The 18,694-nt window shown below is 41.1% G+C and overlaps 1 protein-coding gene across 1 annotated transcript in view; it reads left to right on the forward strand.

The window, feature by feature from the left end:
- Positions 1 to 15,476: 15,476 nt before the first annotated feature.
- LOC101846635 (indole-3-acetaldehyde oxidase) overlaps positions 15,477 to 18,694 on the forward strand; it is a gene marked incomplete at its 3' end in the record, with an annotated part of 23,942 nt that continues 20,724 nt past the window's right edge. Inside the window, 1 exon segment of the mRNA XM_005094179.3 lies at positions 15,477 to 15,634. Coding sequence (XP_005094236.3) covers positions 15,609 to 15,634 — 26 coding nt within the window.

The raw sequence follows: 18,694 nt of genomic DNA on the forward strand, positions 1-18,694 counted from the left end.
TACTCTGGCCGTTGGAGTAATGGATAGGCGCTCCGTGGTCCCACGAAGGGGACCCGAAATCGGTTCCAGAATGGGCGATACTTTTTGTCAATTAATAGTATCGTTCTTCCTACTGGGATGCTGTATTCCTCACAGCCCGGGTTATCAGGGTCGAAGTCTGCTGACTAAATTATCTGAATTGTGCCGATAGGAACGTAAAACACCTGCGGCTGACTTGATTTGTGGTTGGGTGGCTGGTTCCATAATATTATTATGGGGGTTAGAGCATGTCTCCATATTATGCGCGACCAGGCTTCGCGTCGAGCACGGCAGTCGCTAGCTATGAATCGTGAGGTGTGTACAGGGCCGTCGAGAGCCTGGTCGGGCCCTGGGGCAGCAATCACCTTGGGGCCCCTCCTCCCCCCTGCCCCACCCACCCTCACCTGCAATTTAATAGCCCAACAAATACAATGTACATAGGCATATAGAATCACTTTACTCTAGCGTATCTATTACATACCAACATACACACGCACTCTCTCTCTCTCTCTCTCTCTCTCTCTCTCTCTCTCTCTCTCTCTCTCTCTCTCTGAATAAACCAATGACAGAAATTAAAATAAATTGTAATGCAGCATACCCTTTTTTCTTACAACAACGGAGCCTTACGGGATTTAGCTCTAGCAAAACTGTCTATTATTGGTTCGTAGTCCAATTTTCGCGCTAGACTGTCCTCTATCATACTCTATGGTCAAAATTCCAAGACTTGAGAGTCTGTCTTGACGCAAAAATATTTGTTTCACCCGAGAAAGGATACTGAAGGAACGTTCTGCTTGCGCAACTGTGACAGGCAAGGTGCAGAAGATTTTCAACATGATTACCACGTTCGGAAACAAAGCATCCCGTTTCAGGGAATGAAGTCTGTTCAGCAACTGAAGAGGCGGCTGGACATTTTCTCCAATGTTCGCTGAATGAATCACTTTCAAATGTTCCAACTTGCGCAAGATCTGCTGATGCATCCACTGCATATTCCGTGTGCAATTTGTTTGCAAGATCACGAATAACGGCGACTTCCTCTTGGGGATATTTCCTCAAAACACTAAATAACGAATCGAGTTTTGTTACTGCATTATACCTTGTCGTCAAATTTCCAAGAAGGCAGTCCATGAGGACATAAAAAACTTCATGTTTGAATTTGTTATCGGGATTTTGGTAGTCTGTTACATCTTCTGTCGCGTCTGCAAAAAGCTTCCTTTTCTTTTGTCGTTTTGTTGTTTCAGCAAATGAATGCTCAATCTCATAGTTATCTGCTACTAATTTGGACTCACTCAAGATTGCGTCCCATTCATTTCGTAAGCTTTTCAGATTTTTAATCAGACTATTGATATTTGCCACCTCAACGTCAAGAGTTGCTTCTCGTGCTTGAAGCGCTCTATTTCTGTGATCGATTGCTGTGAGGATTTTGAGCCAAACAGATGCCATTATAACACATTCAACTGATGCAAAGTACTTAAGAATACCAATCAAATCTGAACGTGTTTCTGGGGGGAGGTTCATTTGAAGACCAGTTTGAACAGCTTTCCTCAGTCTCCCATGTGAGCCGCATAAGGCCTGACACTGTCAACACGTGCCTGACCAACGTGTCTGAGACATACTGTGCAAAGAGCTGGGAATGTTTTGCTTCAAAATGTCCCACCTTTGTGGACTGGAGCTAAAAATGGTATACAGCTTCTGTACAACTTCAAAGAAAGTTATGATTGTTGAACAGCTTTCTGCAGAATGCACACCACTCAAATTCAAACTGTGATAGCCACAGGGAGAGTATGTGGCAAGTGAGCACTGTCTTAAAATGTGATCCTGTGCACCATTTTCATTTTACAGACCACACATGTTGCTACCGTTGTCGTAGCCTTGGCCTCGGCAGTCTGTAATTGGAATGTTTTTTGTTTTTTTATTCAGTGTATCAAGGATAATTTTAGCGATGTCTTCTCCTGTTTTCTTGTTACAATCTACACATTTCAGAAATCTCTCTTCTACTTTGTAGACATTTGTATCACTGTCCAAGTGAACATAACGCAAAATAAAAACAGTTTGTTCGACGTGTGAAGAGTCTGGTGTTTTGCATCAACGATAGTGGAGTAATATCGTTTCCGCTCTTTCATTCAAAATCACGTCTGTCACTTTTAATGCGCAGCATTGGATGAATTCATTTTGACTTTCTAGTGATAGATAGTGAACTTGTAGGCGCCTTTTTTCTTTTTTTTTTCTTTTTCAACTTTTGTAGGATGCTCTGCAAGGAGAGGATCGTAATGGCCAATCAATTCCAGAAGTCCAAGAAAGCACTACCAAAGTTCTGTGAAGTTGTCAGATATACGGCGGAGGCTCTCGTGGCCTAGAGGTTAAGGTGTTGGCCTCTCATTCAAAAGTCCTGGGTTCGAATCCGGGTAGCGACCGAAAAATTTTCTTCTCCAAAATTGTATCCTTTCACCTCCTTTCCTGCTCTCTAGCAATATTCTGTCGTCTGCTTTCGTCTCCTCTTTCTGCCCCCCCCCCCGTCCCTCCCTCACCTCCTTTGCACCCCTCCTCTGGGCTCCTGACTCTTTCTGCAGCCTTTCTACTGATACTCCTTGACTTCTTCTTACAGCTGTCTTTCTGCCACAACCCTGATCTTCTGGTAGGAAAGATCTACACCTAGCCTTCTCGGACAAGGGCAAGAAATCTCGCAGGGCCCGTGTGCAAGTTGTGCACGTTAAAGATCCCTTGGTGGTCTAAAATCGATATGAGTAGGCTTCGGCCGCCACCCGGGCAAAATTCAAAATTTCCTACCAACTAGAAGTATTAGATGTGTTCCACGGTACGCGCTCATATGACCTTATGCAGTTGCGAGCGCCGTAAAACACTTACCAAAAAAAAAGATATACAGCTCAACTTGCAGCCAAAATATATTTTATTTCAAAGCTTTGTACGGTACTCTCTCTCTCTCTCTCTCTCTCTCTCTCTTCTCTCTCTCTCTCTCTCTCTCTCTCTCTCTCTCTCTCTATCTCTCTTTCTCTCTCTCTTTCTCTCTCTCTTTCTCTTTCTTTTTTCTCTCTCTTTTCCCCTTGCTTGCGGCCCCCCAACCCCCGGGCCCCGGGGAATTGGCCCTCCCTGCCCCCCCCCTCTCGACAGGTCTGGGTGTGTATCCTCACAACACCACACGGCATGTCGACCGGCACTCCTTGGCTAAGTATTTTGACCAATGGAGATGCTTTAAACTTGTCACACCCCAAGCCTGTCGTGGGCGACGAGGTCTCGATCACTAAATGAACCGTTCACCGGCGACGGTCGCGACGCCCTTAAAGAGTCAGGTTCTTTATAATCTTATTTGATTGATTTTTTAGCCAGATCTACGACACTGATTGGCGACAATGGCTCTCCATTCATTCCATTACTCGGATGCTCTTTAAAAAAGTTACATTATCTTGATCTTTCCCTCACACATCTGTTCTTCTCGGTGATTGCTCTGGGTCTACCCTACCTCGTTTGCCTTCAATTTTGCCAGTGAGAAATATAATATGTTCATTTAAGGCCTTTATGTCTATTCAAGCGTTTCGAATAAAAAAAAATGGCAATATGATTCAGTCTCCCCAAAGTTTATTAGATCTCATGTCATTAATCTAAAGGCCTACAGTGAAAAGTCCAAAGTTTGATCTGCAAATGCTGTTTTAGAAAGGGTATGAAAAGTCTTTTAAAATGATTTAGAAAAAAATAACGCTTTATCAGTAATCTTATCAAAATATACACACTATACCAATTCTAAATAAAAGCATTACAATTTATCAGGCCTCAGAGGGCCTGTGATTGTATCAGTGCTCCATTCAAAAGAACACGCTGTCTGCAGATAGACCTATGTCACTCTGTGTCAACAAAATAAGAAATATTCCGACAAAAGTGTAGGTTGTTTTTGGACGAGTCGGAAACGTGCGTGTTATGTTGTCATGTGTGTGGTGTGCAGCAAAAGTGTGAGCGAGAACGCACTCCCGTCGAGAAGCGGAATTGCGTATGAGTGAACTGTTTTGCAAGCGTGAGAGGGTTGTAGTTAGTCTGGTTAGACACCGGCCGGTGGTTAGTGTGTGAGGATTTTAAAGGTCGTAAAAGACGATCTATAGCTGAAGGAGAATATCTCAGTGACCTGACGTGCGTATTGGTAAGAACGAGCTATCTTGTTACAAGCTATTTCGGCAGCCAACGGAGTTTGAGATGTGAAATTGATTATTGGTAGGCGGCAGAGACTAGACACGAAATATCTAATCTTGATATATCTTATATATCTGGGCCTATAAATTCAGAATGGCGGCGCACCAGATAAGGTTTTCGGACATGGTGAAGCCGTTCAACGGTGACGTTGACGTGAGCGCGTGGATACGAAAAGTTGAACTTGAGGCCAAATTGACGAAAGTCAAGGAGCTCGCTATCTTTTTACCTCTGTACTTGGAGGGCAGCACATTGTCAGTTTAATTGGAATTATCTGATGATGATAAGGAAAAGGAAGACGTGATAAATAAAAGCTTCTTGAAGCGTTCTCGGATAGTGAATTTGTGGCGTACAGCAAGTTGAAGACAGCTAGGTGGTCGGGGGAACCGGTAGATGTTTTTGCAAACAATATCAGAGGAATGGAAAAGGATAGTGATGTTAAAGGTGAAGGATTGGAAAAAATAGTCAAACTAACGTTTGTGACAGGGCTCCCCGAGCACGTCAGCATTGAACTTCAACAAGTACAAAGGATTCAGGAAATGAAAGTGAGTGAGATTATGAGCAAAGTCAGAGTCTTAACGAGTAATTCGTCTGCAAAAAGAGTGGTGGCTGCTGGTTAAGGATTCAGAACTAGATCTGGATCCGATAGAAAGAATGAAAAGGTGACTTAAAAGTGTTTTAAATGTCAAGGAGCGCATCTGCTGAGGGACTGCCCAGAGAGAAAAACAAAGGTGATCACTTGTTTCAAATGTGGGGAGGAAGGGCACATCGCGAGTCGGCGTGGAGAAGGCAGGGTACCCATGCAAGCGGGTACCAGGTGGGGAAGTAATGGAGACAAATCTTGTGCTGCTGGGGCTGATAAAGGAAATTTTCGGAATGCGTCGTGTGAACACAGGGTTCCTTTGATTGAAGTAACTGTTAATGGAAGAGACTGTCAAGCTATGGTAGATACGGGCTGTACAACGAGTCTTGTGAAGAGCGAGCATGTAGCCTGGTGGAGTGGTGAGAGCACCATGGTGGCTTTCGACGGTCACACAGTGAGATATAATGGAATTTCAAAAGTACCACTGGTGGTTGGGGGTGTGCGAATCAGAATCATTTCATCAATGACAGTTGTGGACGAGATTGTAGGTGGTGTGGATGTTGTAATTGGCATGGATGTAATCCAGCGACTGGGCGGTGTACTTGTGCGGGGAGACAAGGAGCAGTTCTTGAACATTGGATGGTCTGTCCAGTGTGGTTTTGAAATAGGAAACAGCAAGTTAAGCATGGACTTACAGGTATGCATTGAGGACAAGGACTTTAAAACTTGGTTTAGTGGCAAGCGTTGGACTGTGCGATAATTTTGGAAGGAAGGAACCCCACCGACACTGACCAACAGACCGAGTTGACCAGTATGAATGTGGTTTAGATTGTGAAAAGAGGAAAGAGTTTGACCTGAAAGTTGACTGATGGATCGCAGAAGGCATCCTTGTACCTTGGACTGGAGAGGTCGACGGGAATTATTCCTTTCATTGGAGTTGAACAGGAGACCAAAAAGAAGATACGCGCTGTAATGTATTTTACCCGTGAACTTACCGATTTCGTGGAGAGTCATACTGGAGGAGAAGTGCTGGACGTCTGCAACGAGAGACTCAGAGAGTGGAGACAGATCGAAGGAAAGGCGGAGATCATCGACTTGAAGTCAGCGTACCTTCAAGTGCATGTGTCGCCAGAACTCTGGCGATATCAACTAGTGAGTTACAAAGACGAAGTATATGCTTTGACCAGATTGGGATTCGGTTTGAATTCAGCCCCTAAAATTATGACGAAGCTTCTGAAGACCGTCCTTTCAAATGAACCGAGGATTGGGCAAGTGACAATTTCCTACATAGATGACATCATGGTGGATGTGAGCAAAGTGAAGGTAGAGGATGTTATTTCTCATTTGGGACGGTTTGGGCTGGTGACGAAACTACCAGAGAAACTGGATGAAGCAAACGGTGTTAGGACTCAAGCTTAGTCGCAGTCAAAGCGGGGAGTTGATGTTTTCAAGGTCGAATAACATCCCTACACCAGACCAGCTGAGAGAACGAATGACGAAGAGAGAAGTGTTCTCTTCCTATGGACATTATCCTGTGGTTGGATGGCTGCATGTTGCGTGTAGCTATATTAAACGGCGAACGGAAGGCTACCGATCGGATGATTTTGCGGGAGAGACAGCATGCATGATGCTAAAAGAGGTACTTGTCCGGATGCATCGAGAAGATCCTGTCAAAGGCAAATGGAAGGTTCCGAAGGAGACCAAGGGCAAAATCTGGTGCCATGCGAGTGATTTGGCCCTAGGTGCGATTGTGGAGATAGGAGGGGTGATTGTAGAGGATGAAGCTTGGTTGCGGAAACGCGATGATTTCAACCACATCAACGTGGCGGAGTTAGAGGCAGCACTGAAAGGTGTGAATATGGGCGTTCAATGGGGGTTGAAAGACATGACCATCGTGACAGAATCAGCTACAGTGTGTGGATGGATCAAGTCGACGACGTCGGAAGATAAGAGAGTAAGAACCAAGGGAGCAGCAGAAGTTTTGGTGAAAAGACGATTGGGTGTCTTGAAGACTTTGTTGGAGGAGCTGAAACTGAGGATAGAGGTCGTCTGTGTAATGTCGAGTGCCAACAAAGCTGACGAACTAACAAGGGTTAAGAAAGAGTGGTTGAAAATAAATGAGTTGCCGGAAAAGACGGTCGAATGTGCTGCCGCTGGTTTTGACTTGAGGGATTTACACAATCAGCATCATTTTGGGGTTGAACGATCGTGGTACTTAGCAAGACAAGTGGATCCAATGGTAAGGAAAGCCGAAGTCAGGAAGGTGGTGAGAGAATGTGAACGATGCCAGTCGATCAACCCTGCCAGCAGCATTCATGAAGCTTGTGATCTTGACGTGGGAAAAGATTGGGTGAAACTGGCCATCGACGTCACTCATTACAGGGGTCTGCCCTACCTATCAATGATCATTGTGGTCCTGGAATGTTCGCAATTTGGAGAAAGAGGACTACTGAAGGGTCACTCGCTGTAGGCAAAGAATTGGAAACAGATTTTCTTTGAACGGGGTCCAGTCGAAGAAATCTTGATGGACAATGCAATGGCTTTTAGATCAGGGGAAATGGATGAGTTGTTAAAGAAATGGAATATAGCTCCGTTCTATCGAGCTGCATACAGGGCGAGTGGGAATAGAATCGTCGAAAGACATCACCGCACGATCAAAGCTATGTCAGAGAGGGGACAAATTACGCCAGCAGAGGCAGTGTTTTGGTACAATATCTCACCCAGGAATGACAAACGTGAAGCGACTGTACCACACATGTCAGTGCACTGCTACAAGTGGAGAAACCCGGACGAGAAGCCTTGGTGGGGTGAGAAACAAGAAGGGCAGGCTGTTGTGAGGGTCGGAGATGATGTATGGGTGAAACCGCCGTCAGCGAAATGCACAGAACAGTGGAGCAGAGGGCAGGTCACTAAGGTAAACACCAGCAATAACGTCGAAGTGACTGGAATGCCTCGCCACATATTAGATGTGAGGCCTGTTACATAGTGGTGGAAAGGCAAGCCGAGCATCGCTTTCCTCGACGGGAGCGGCGAAGTCCTGCATGGACGCAGGATTACAATAATGTGTAGAGACGAATTAACAAACGAAGAGGAGTTGGTGTGGAGGTGTACACATTTTCTGGAGTTGTTGTCGCAATGTTTGCTTTGAGTTTTGACATTCTCCAACGTACCTACTCGTTTTTGAATGGTAATTTTGATCTGGAGATCAGGGGGGCGTGTAGGTTGTTTTTGGACGAGTCGGAAACGTGCGTGTTATGTTGTCATGTGTGTGGTGTGCAGCAAAAGTGTGAGCGAGAACGCACTCCCGTCGAGAAGCGGAATTGCGTGTAAGTGAACTGTGTTGCTAGCGTGAGACGGTTGTAGTTAGCCTGGTTAGACACCGGCCGGTGGTTAGTGTGTGTGGACTGTAAAAATTAGTAAAAGAGGATCTATAGCTGAAGGAGAATATCTCAGTGACCTGACGTGCGTATAGGTAAGAACCAGCTATATTTTTTACATAAAGTACTTACATTTTACGTTTCTTCAAAACATGAATCCTCAGAATGAGAACTTCTATCTAGGTCTTGCAAACTTGGTCGTTGTCACTGTCATAAGACTCCTCGTTCAACAAAAGTTTTGGCCTTATCAGTAGTAAACAAAAGTGTTCGTCTCGTTCGTCTCGACCCCAAGGTGTTGCTTGGATGGGGTTTTTTATGTTTTTTTCTCGGGGGGGGGGGCTCAGCAACACTCAAGCCCCTTCAAAAACACAATCCTTGGTGGATTTTACCGGAAAAAGTTAATCAAAGGCACACAACTTGTAAATTTTCCATTTCCAGGAACTCTCAAGCATTGGAAGCCACAGAACTTTGGAGGCCATTTTCTCGCTAGTTTTACATCTTACAGCAGAAATCCTCTCCTTCTTCAACCTGAAAGATCTCAACGTCAAGGTATTTTTTTCACCCGAATCAAGATAAATAAATAAACTAAAAGGTGATAGCAAAAACTTACACGATCCAAAATTGACGAGCGCTCGATTCAAACGCGTCGTGATACTATTCTTCTTTTGCAGATAGAACTTAGTAATCCTGAAAAGATCTTCCGGTTTTCAGATAGAACAATGTAATTCTGTGAAAATTTGATACCAACTCAGAGTTATCTACAGATTTTGAAGAGACAGAACATTTTGTCTCTGACCTCATAGTCCTAATATCTCGAAACTGCCAAAAAATGCCAAAGGGCACATTGTAATTCTGAGGTAGCGATGAGTCCTCACTTGAACTGTTACAAATCGCCTGCTCGAATTTGAGATGCGTTCCAGACATCCCGTCCCCAGACATGGGCTCTCCCAAGATCACCGAGAAGCACTCCGAAGGTGGATCACACAGCATTAGAAGTTAGAAGTGGACAGCAACAGACAGAACACGACTGTTCACATGGTCAAAAACCTGCCCCTTTAGTTGTGCTCCGTGCCGGTGGCCTGTTAGTATTAATACAACACACGTGTTGTTCATTAATCAGCTGTCAGCCGTGCTCACCACCATGACGCCAAAGGCGTGCGTCCGCCTGCCCGCGTAATGCATTTCCTCCAGATTTTGGTGTCTTTCCCACTCAGATACCTCTTGACCTAAAAATGCTATATCTCCACATAACATCCCAGGAGCTTTCCCCCCCTACAGGGCAATACAACTGTGCTTGATCTTTAATCACCATTATTGTTAATCTTATTGCATAACATTCTCCAAGCGTGTTTTAGCGATTCGGATTTCTCAATGAGTTCCTGATCTTTACATCAATAACTTCGTAAATGTACGAACGACTTAAACTTTACAAAATATATAAAATACCTCAGAGGTATTCAGTACTGCTAGTGAACATTTAAACTAAGTGTCATTTAACTGTTATTTTAAAAAACTGTTTTAGGACATAGGCGTCTTCTGTCCGGTGTTCACGAGATTGTGTTTGTTTTAAATCTCGCAGCTCTCTGAATGGAGCTTCACATAGATCAGTCACATCTTCTTAGATTTACATGAACTCTGCAGCACTTGTGGAAGGAGAACATTCACTTTTAAAAAATCGAAAAAAGTGTTCGACACGCTCTTAGCATTTGGAGTGACCATGAAGGACGATGAGTGGAATGTTCACTAATGATCTACACTGAGATACTCTTGGGTAGACAGAATGAGAAACTTTAAAAACATCACTAGCAATATGCAGTTCTGAAAGCGTATCTTTGGACAGATTATTTTGCAGTCATAGACAACTTTCCAGTTTGTTACAGGCATAAAATACCAGGGATAAATAGCAAGAACGTAGGACAAGACAATACAAGAATATAGGGCCATATAGTTTCAAAATCAAACAACAACAAGACATTAGACACGCCACCAGCAGATGAAAGGACAATTCATGCACCCAAAACCACAGCCTGTTTCACGACAGAACAATCAGTTAAAACACAACACGACATACAGACAGATCGGATTTTCAGACACCCAACATTCACTTCTTTATTGAGTTGTTTCTAAAAAGAAATACAGTATATAGTAAGTCTCCGAGTTGCCTATTCACCACCATACGTTTTAGTAATCAGCAAACAAAAATAATGTACTATTATTCTTATGTAGTGCAGCAATCTGACAGAAAAATTCGTGATATGGCCATTGGGAGCCTTTTTGTCTGGGGTGTCAAGGACATGGGTTGTGGATTGAAAAATGCATGTAACGTAAACAAAGGCTAATAAAGAAGTCTCGACGGGCTCGTTTTGTCGAGTTAAAGGGGGCAAATAGGAGTGTAGGGAGGAAGTAGGGAGGGGTAAGTGAGTAAGTACATTTATTTTAGTGTTAAAGGCCATAAGTTCCAAGAATTAAAAAAAGTGCAGATTGTGCACACATCTCTTCTCAAGTATTAATACAACACACGTGTTGTTCATTAATCAGCTGTCAGCCGTGCTCACCACCATGACGCCAAAGGCGTCATATTTCATACATTTCATATTATTGTTTCTGCACTGGGCCGAGTCAGGCTGGGTGGGTAGGGGAGGGTGGGTTAACAATTTCCTTAAATGGGCAAAATTTAGAAAAGTAAAAATGAATTGAAATTTGTTTTCAATTTCATGAGAGTTACACCTCCCATGAAAAGGTGAATTTATTACTTTCCACCTATAAAGATTGTTATTTAAAGGAAAGCTATGAGTTTTAGCAAGACTATGACTCTTCTTTTGTTCCAATACGGTGTGAGGTCGATGTTCACTAGACTATTTTTAAAAACAAATTCTAAAAAACAATTAAACTTGCGAGGGCTATATTATTTTTATGTTCTGCACAGAATAATCAACACGCCCAATTTTTAGTTCACTGAGAAATAATGTAGTGCTTCCAATACTTTGAGAAAACTAGGAATATCCAAACCCCTACGAAAACAATGGGCTTTTCACCACTGTAGCTCAGCTGACTCTTCCCAATCCACAGGGACAATATAATTGTACGTAACCTTTCTTTGGATTCTGCCATTATCTGAGTGTATTATGTCTGTAGCAAAATGTAATGACTCAATGCATATAATCAGACCATAAATTGGGTCTTCCCACTTCTCTCAGAATTAAACATGAGTGTAGCTTTGCCAAGACACAGGAAGGCTTTCCAGATTTTAACCTGAACATTGTCAATCACGTCCTATTTTTGGGTATCCCAAATTTCAGAGCCTTAAAGCAGTATTGGTTTAATCTTAATATCAAACAGGGTTTTTTGTTGTTGTTGTTGTTGATATTTCGAAATTCAATTCTTGGTATGCATGAACCGAAAAGCCTTATTGTTCGAGAAACAGTCCTCTGAGCTTTACAAGTTCGATCTTCAAGCGTTCGTCTCCAGCATAGGCAAGGTGTAACAGTAATAGATTACCGTCTCTAAGATCTTATCCTCCAAATGCCTTGTCTCAGACCTTTTGAGGTAGCCTCCATTTCTAAAAACAACAATCTTACTTATCTCCGCATTAAATTCGATATCAGGCATAACTCATGTTCCATGCTGATTTTCTTTTGGGAACCTCTGACATTGTCGACAAAAATACTTTGGTCTTCAGCGTGCAGTAAACATAAAAATGCCATCATCATCATTTGACAATACGTGTATAGCATTGGTATTTTATTCTGATAGGTGTCTTTCTAATGGAGAAATAAACAAGAAAGCACCACAGGGCTGAGTATGCAGCGGTGTTGAACACCTGATATACATTGGAAGTATTCAGTCAAATAAAATTTCATGGATCCTCGTTCCTCTGAGTAGATTTAAACACATGAAAGCCCTCTTTGATATACATAATTTTCAAAATGGTGTACACTTGTCCAAAACAGCCTTTTTAGTGCTGTCCAAAGATGTTCTCTTTCAACCCCCATCAAATGCTTTAAAAGGTCGACAAAACATGCATAGAATCTTCCGCCAGGCTTGGAGATATATTTTTAGACTAAAGATAGGGGGTGAAAATATTATTACATGTATCAATTATAAAATAATTTCGTCAAAAAGCTGCATGAACTTAAGGATGAGGTTTCCTTCACCACTCTATAGATGCATTCTTTTGTTTAATATGTATTACCAGAACATTCAATAAACTAATGCCCTTATAATTATTTACATCATTTACGTTTCCCTTTTTATGCAAGTAAGTTTCTTAGTCGAGGTTAATTAAGCGAAGGCGGGAATAAGAAATGAATGGGGAGTTTTTTTAAAAGAAAATTGGTAAAATTGTTAATAGGTGGTTTGCGCATAGACTTTGCTAATTTTGAGGCGCTGATTACGAATATGACATAATAATTTTAATCCGAACTCAAGATTGGATTTTTTTTAAAGCTCTGGTGTTGGCTATGGTTCATGAGTCACGACCCAGCCCTGCTAAAAGGCAGCAAGCGGCTTTCCAACCGAGATGTCTTTGTTGAGTCGTGTCTGTTGACACAACCAAGCGGACTTTTCACTGATTTCTTAGGAAATAATCGATGCTCCATTTCAACTAATGACTTTCCGAGAGACGGACGGAATCAGGTCAGTTGGTGTCCGTCACAGTGGACACGGGCCCTAACTCGTCATTCTTATAGGCGTTACCACCAGACCACGAGATTAGCAATTTCTCAAAATTGGCATAACATTCTCTGGGTTTGATAACATCCTTTGTCTCAGAGGTTTTATACAATAATTGGATATTGACTTGCATCCAAAAATCGTTCGAATCGCGCTTTAAACAATTTTGAATTAGAATTTAAGTTTGTAATTATTGTGTATGCTGTTGTTGTTTTTAAAGTTTTAAGAGGTTCTTAAATTTCTTTTTTAAAGCGATGTAGTTACCTAGTGGTTCATCTGATTTCCAAATTATGACTTTCTTGAAATGCTTCGTAGTTTTGCCTTTAAGCGTCTTAGTATTCATATCAAACCGTGGTGGTTGGGATGTACACTGTTAAAACCTACTAACACCTGTAGATTGCATACATTCAGCTGAATTTTTAACACAATTATTCAACATCGCAACAGCACTATTTGGCTTACTCGCATGTCGTACAAGATTAGAAAGATAAATACCGAACAGGTTTTCCTTAAATGCTAGTACATACATAGTCCTCGAAGTTGGCGTTGTTCCAAAAACATTCTGGATATCATATTATAAAAGACATAAAACTTATTGTTATATGGGGTCACGTTCGGTGCTAGGGGTTGTAAGCGTTATACAACTCTCTCTGGTTATACTAAGAGGAAAATGATCACCCTCTTATCTAGGGATTATTTCAAAAGCTTTAACTACATCCTGAAACCCATCCTTGCTTACAATGATGCAATCTACGGCTGACTTGCCTTTGTTTGTACTACCGGAGATGTTCTTTTCCTCGTCTCTTTTTATTCTGCCATTTTGTTAATTTTACAAAACTCTGTAGGTTAAACCCAAAATGCATTTTTTTTTCTGTATCACTAGACTTATGACCCTCGACATCGAAATCTATATGAACTGAAATAAGTTCACAAGTGTCAAATCCATATACACCCCCTGCTCTCCTTGTGTCACTGATATGTCGGTGGGTGGTACCTGATGAGCCCAAGGACGCCGGCTGAGATGCTGGAACCACAAGTTTTCCACTCTTAAAATAGCCTCTCTGGACTTTGCCTCTGAATTTTTCAGTTCTTGGTGTTGTTTCAGTTAAGTCGTTGGAGACGCCGATGTCTATGTTGCGCAGATCTTGTCTGGCCTTGAGGACCTCCTGTTTGTCCTCAAACTGTGTGAAGCAAATTATAACTGGTCACGTGTTGTTTCTGCCGTGTGCACTCAGGCGTCGTGCGCGTATGACGTCTTCCTCCTTCTAGGCTTTACAGGGCGTCACCCTCAATGCGGAAGCAGGGAATTTTAAACGCCAATTCAAGCTCATGTTTGCCTAAAAACATATTATTCATGACGCTGGTGCAATGTATGTTGTTGTTGTTTTTATCCAAGGTTCAAAGTGACACTGAACGACTGTAAGGGCTCTGAGCACATGGGGCGTTCTCCTTAGACAGACAACTGCACGCGTTGTATTGACGAAGAGTGTCGGGGTCGGATAATTGTTTATTCCTTTTCATCTAAAGGGTGTGATTGGGCTGCGGAGCCGAACGGCACAAATATGTTGAAACATCAGAGTCGTAATAGTGGGCAGTCCAGAAGTCGATCGAGTAAAGCACATTTCTGTGCTGACAGCTCCATCTAATGCTACATCTGCGCCATCCAAAACCACAAAGGTTGCAAAAGACCGCACCTTATCACCAGTATTCAAATAGTAGATCTACAGGCCATTCACTGTGTCTCCACAACTATCCCAGACAAGACATCTTTTTAAAAAAAACCTCGTTGTGCAAGAAGACAGCTAAATAATTCCACCTCAAATACCATAGAATGCAAAACATGAGGACAACCCATTTTACTGGGAATATTGAGAAATCAAGAAAACAACCAGCAGTTGAAACGACTAGAAACACAAATAGCATCAAGAGTAGCTTGGAAATGCATCACTTAACAACTCTTCAGAGCAAAGAACTCGTAGATTCAAACCGTTCTCGATGGACTAATTAATTTATAAAAATTGTTTTCCATTATTGTGACAGTAAAAATTACATGTATTGTTTATTCATGCAGTCACAGTGATACCAGCAATAGTGTCGTGTTGTGATTTTACGTGTATGTAGACTGTTGGTAAACGTGCAGAATCTAGAAGAGATCTCTCTCTCTCTCTCTCTCTCTCTCTCTCTCTCTCTCTCTCTCTCTCTCTCTCTCTCTCGGTGTGTGTGTATATATGTGTGTGTGAGGGGTGCTGACAAAATGAATTACTTCTCGCAATCCACAAATGGAAATATCAGCCAAAAATCGACACATAAGGGTCAAATTGGTAGATTTTCTATTGATGTCATATTCTTTATATGTATATCCTGCCTTTGATTATTTCATACTTATAAATTTTGAAAACTTCACTCATAAGCGTGATGCATCTATTTCTTTAATGAATCCAAGAAGTAACTCATTTTATCAGCACGCTTCACATACATATAATATATATATGAATTATATATATATCACTCTCTCCATAACATGACTGTCTCGTATAACTAGGTCGTCATGCAAGAGCTACCACGAGTCCACCGACTGGGTAAAATACTGCATAAAGACTCCCCACACCCATTCTCCTCACTCAGTGTGCTGCAGATCAGCTGCACTCTTGCTGAAACAACCACCTCAGTTTTTTAGTTTGACCAAGCGGTTTATTCTGGTTTTGGACTTCAGCTGCAATATATGACAATACAGCTCTGTGTTGACCGCAAGGGATTGTTCCAACATCATGGCCACCAAAGAGATGTTCAAAAGGTTTTTTGATCATTTTTATATTTACTGGATTACCAACATCGCGCATTATGTCTCTTTGACTCAATTGTGCTTATCATTAGACACCTTCAATGTCGTTTTGGCTCCTTGTTAGCAGTTTTAAAGTAATCTTGCCATGTATTTTTTTTAAACAGTTAAAATTTAAAAAAATAGCCTAAATCAGTGTTTTTCCCTTTCGTCCTTCACGTCCCATCTTTTTAGAAAAATTGGCTTTGGGTAGGCCCTACACAAACTTTCCAGGAGAGAATGAAGAATGTCCAAATGGATCTAAATAAAGACTCGACTGAATGCATCCACATACCCACAGGTTCACTGAAAATGCGCTACATATTATGTTTTCAGAGCTCTGATGGTAGTTGACAAGCTGTGCTATTGTTTCCACAGACAGTTTGTTAGGAGTCAGCTGCATGGGTCATTTCATTGTTAAATGCTTCGAGGTTTTGTTCTAAGAAAAGTCCAAATGTCTGCCTTTTGAAAGGGTTCAGTTAGACGTCATGTTTGCTGAGGAGATGTTCAAAGTTTTAGTGCTTCAGTTTTGTTCTGTATTCCCAGCAACAGAGTAAGTAAGTCGCGACTGGTTGAAGAAAAGGGTGAATTATAATCTTGACCTTAGAACCAATTGTCATCTATCGTTCTTGCAAAGCAATTCTTGACAATTTACTTTTCTATCCCAGTAGTACGTCACATGATTTTGGTTGCCCTTGGATGTGCATGTGGTTTTGCGATGGAGGGGAAAGGGGGGGGGGAGGGTAGAGTGGAAAGGATACCCCACATGTTGTGGTATCGAAAGAAAGTGTCTTAAAAGGTCTTGCTTATAATCACTTTGGCGACGTCTCGGTATTTAATACGATGAAGTTGCATTTCTTTCATAATTTTATTTACAGGGGAAAAGCTTTTTTTTTTTTCATTTTTCTTAGTGTTGTAGTGAATGGATATGGTGCGTTTTGTCATGCAGCCTTCATATAATCTGTTTGATGTAGTCGCCCTGGAAAGCGCGAAGTTAACGTGAATAGGCATAACAACCTTGGACATCTAGCTGCCATTGGAAAATAAAATGGAAGGCAAACGAGGTAGGGTAGACCAAGAGCAAAATTAATTACTTAGAGAGCGTAAACAGATTGAGTGACGGGGAAAGATCAGGATAATTATATAATTTTGTTTTGTTTTGTTTTGTTTTGTTTTGCTTTTTTTGTTGTTTTTTTTTAAGCTTCGGTGCAAAGGAATTGATGGCGAGTCATCACCGCCGATTTCTGTTGCAGATCTGGCAGTTGATATGATCATTCATCGTGATGCTTTTGAAATTATTATTACTATTATTGTTATTATCTTTATTATTAATAATTATCATTATTATCATTATTATCATTATTATCATTATTATCATTATTATCATTTGTATCGTTATTATTAGTATTATTATTGTAATTATTGTCTTTATTATTATTATTATTATTATTATTATTATTATTATTATTATTATTGTTATTGTTGTTGTTGTTGTCGTTGTTTTTATTACTATTAATACTATTATTATCTTCATTATTATTATCTTTTTGGGCTGCCGTGAGGTGTGTGGGAAGGGGGGATGTAGTAGTGTAGTAATGTTAGAAGAAGTACTGTACTACTACTATTAATAGTAGTAGCAGCAGCAGCAGCAGCAGCAGCAGCAGCAGCAGCAGCAGCAGCAGCAGTAGTAGTAGTAGTAGTAGTAGTAGTAGTAGTAGTAATAGTCGTAGTAATAGTCGTAGTAATAGTAGTAGTTGTTGTTGTGGTGGTGGTGGTGGTGGTGTTGTTGTTGTTGTTGTTGTTGTTGGTGGTGGTGGTGGTGATGGTGGTGGTGGTGGTGGTGATGGTGGTGAATGTGGTGGTTGTTGTTGTTGTTGTAATAATATAACTGGCCTGCACCCTGGCACCTACCATAAAAAACTAAGGGCCCCGGTCGGCAATGAAAATCAAATATTTCCTTACGTTTTATGATTGTCTATTTATGCGATATTTTAATTCTATATCCACCTATTCGTTGTGGAGAAATATGTTCTAGAGCCTAATGCTGACAACAAATCTATAAAAAAATGCAGTGTCAGGAAACATCCAGACAACATAACGCAAGTGCATTTTTGTAATAAAGGCTCATTTTCTCAAATAAGAGTTTTACTGCACTTGAAGTTACTTAATCGCCTTTGCGATGTGGGAGACATACTTCAAATTTGTACACTAGCATCATAACTGAACAAATATATTGCAATAAAAAGTGATTTCTTTTTTCAATGTTTTTTTTTTTTTTGAGGACTCATAATTGCGTGAAAGACGTACACAAAATCGGAATATTCGTTGAAAATACAGTTATTCATCTTTCAAGCAAAGAAGCTCTTCATGCGATTGATAGTAGTAGATCAAAGGGTGCCAATGTTTATTACTTTGGTATTGATAACAAGTGAAAAATGTTCCGTTGAAATTGACACCAAAATCCAAGACGCCGGGTGTTTTTAAAAGTTCCTATGCCACTAAAGCATTTTTCTAACTAAACAAATGTAGCACGATGTGAAGAAAATCTCAGGCAAGTATGGTTATCACAAATACATGTATGGATGGGAAAAGAGACGTCTCGCTTTTTGTTTTCAAGGTAGACCTTGGTCTTAAGCTCTGACGCACATTCTTGAACTTTGCCTCAGGCTTATGTTCGTCCTCTCAACTGACAGGCTACCTGTTTGTATTGATAAAAACTTTTCCATAGAAGTAAAGGCCGCAACAAGTGTACACTTTGTTCTTAATGTCAACTGACGGAGGAGTCTATGAAGCCCAAGGCAAAAAGTAACAATAGATGCATGTGTGTGTTTAACTCGCTGAGGTTACTGAGCATAAATCCTACAAAAGATTTCATTATATTTTATTATATTAATGGGCATCTTATATTCTGTTTTAGATGATGGCTTACTAGAGAAGAAAAACCTCTTTGTCTTGTTTGTTTGATTTAATTTGTTTGATTTCAGTTCCATGACTTGTCTCTTTGCCTTTTTGTGCTTTTCTGATGATAATAATAAT

The sequence above is a fragment of the Aplysia californica genome, unplaced genomic scaffold (genome assembly GCF_000002075.1).
Source record: "Aplysia californica isolate F4 #8 unplaced genomic scaffold, AplCal3.0 scaffold00076, whole genome shotgun sequence".
In the NCBI taxonomy this organism is placed as follows: domain Eukaryota; kingdom Metazoa; phylum Mollusca; class Gastropoda; order Aplysiida; family Aplysiidae; genus Aplysia; species Aplysia californica.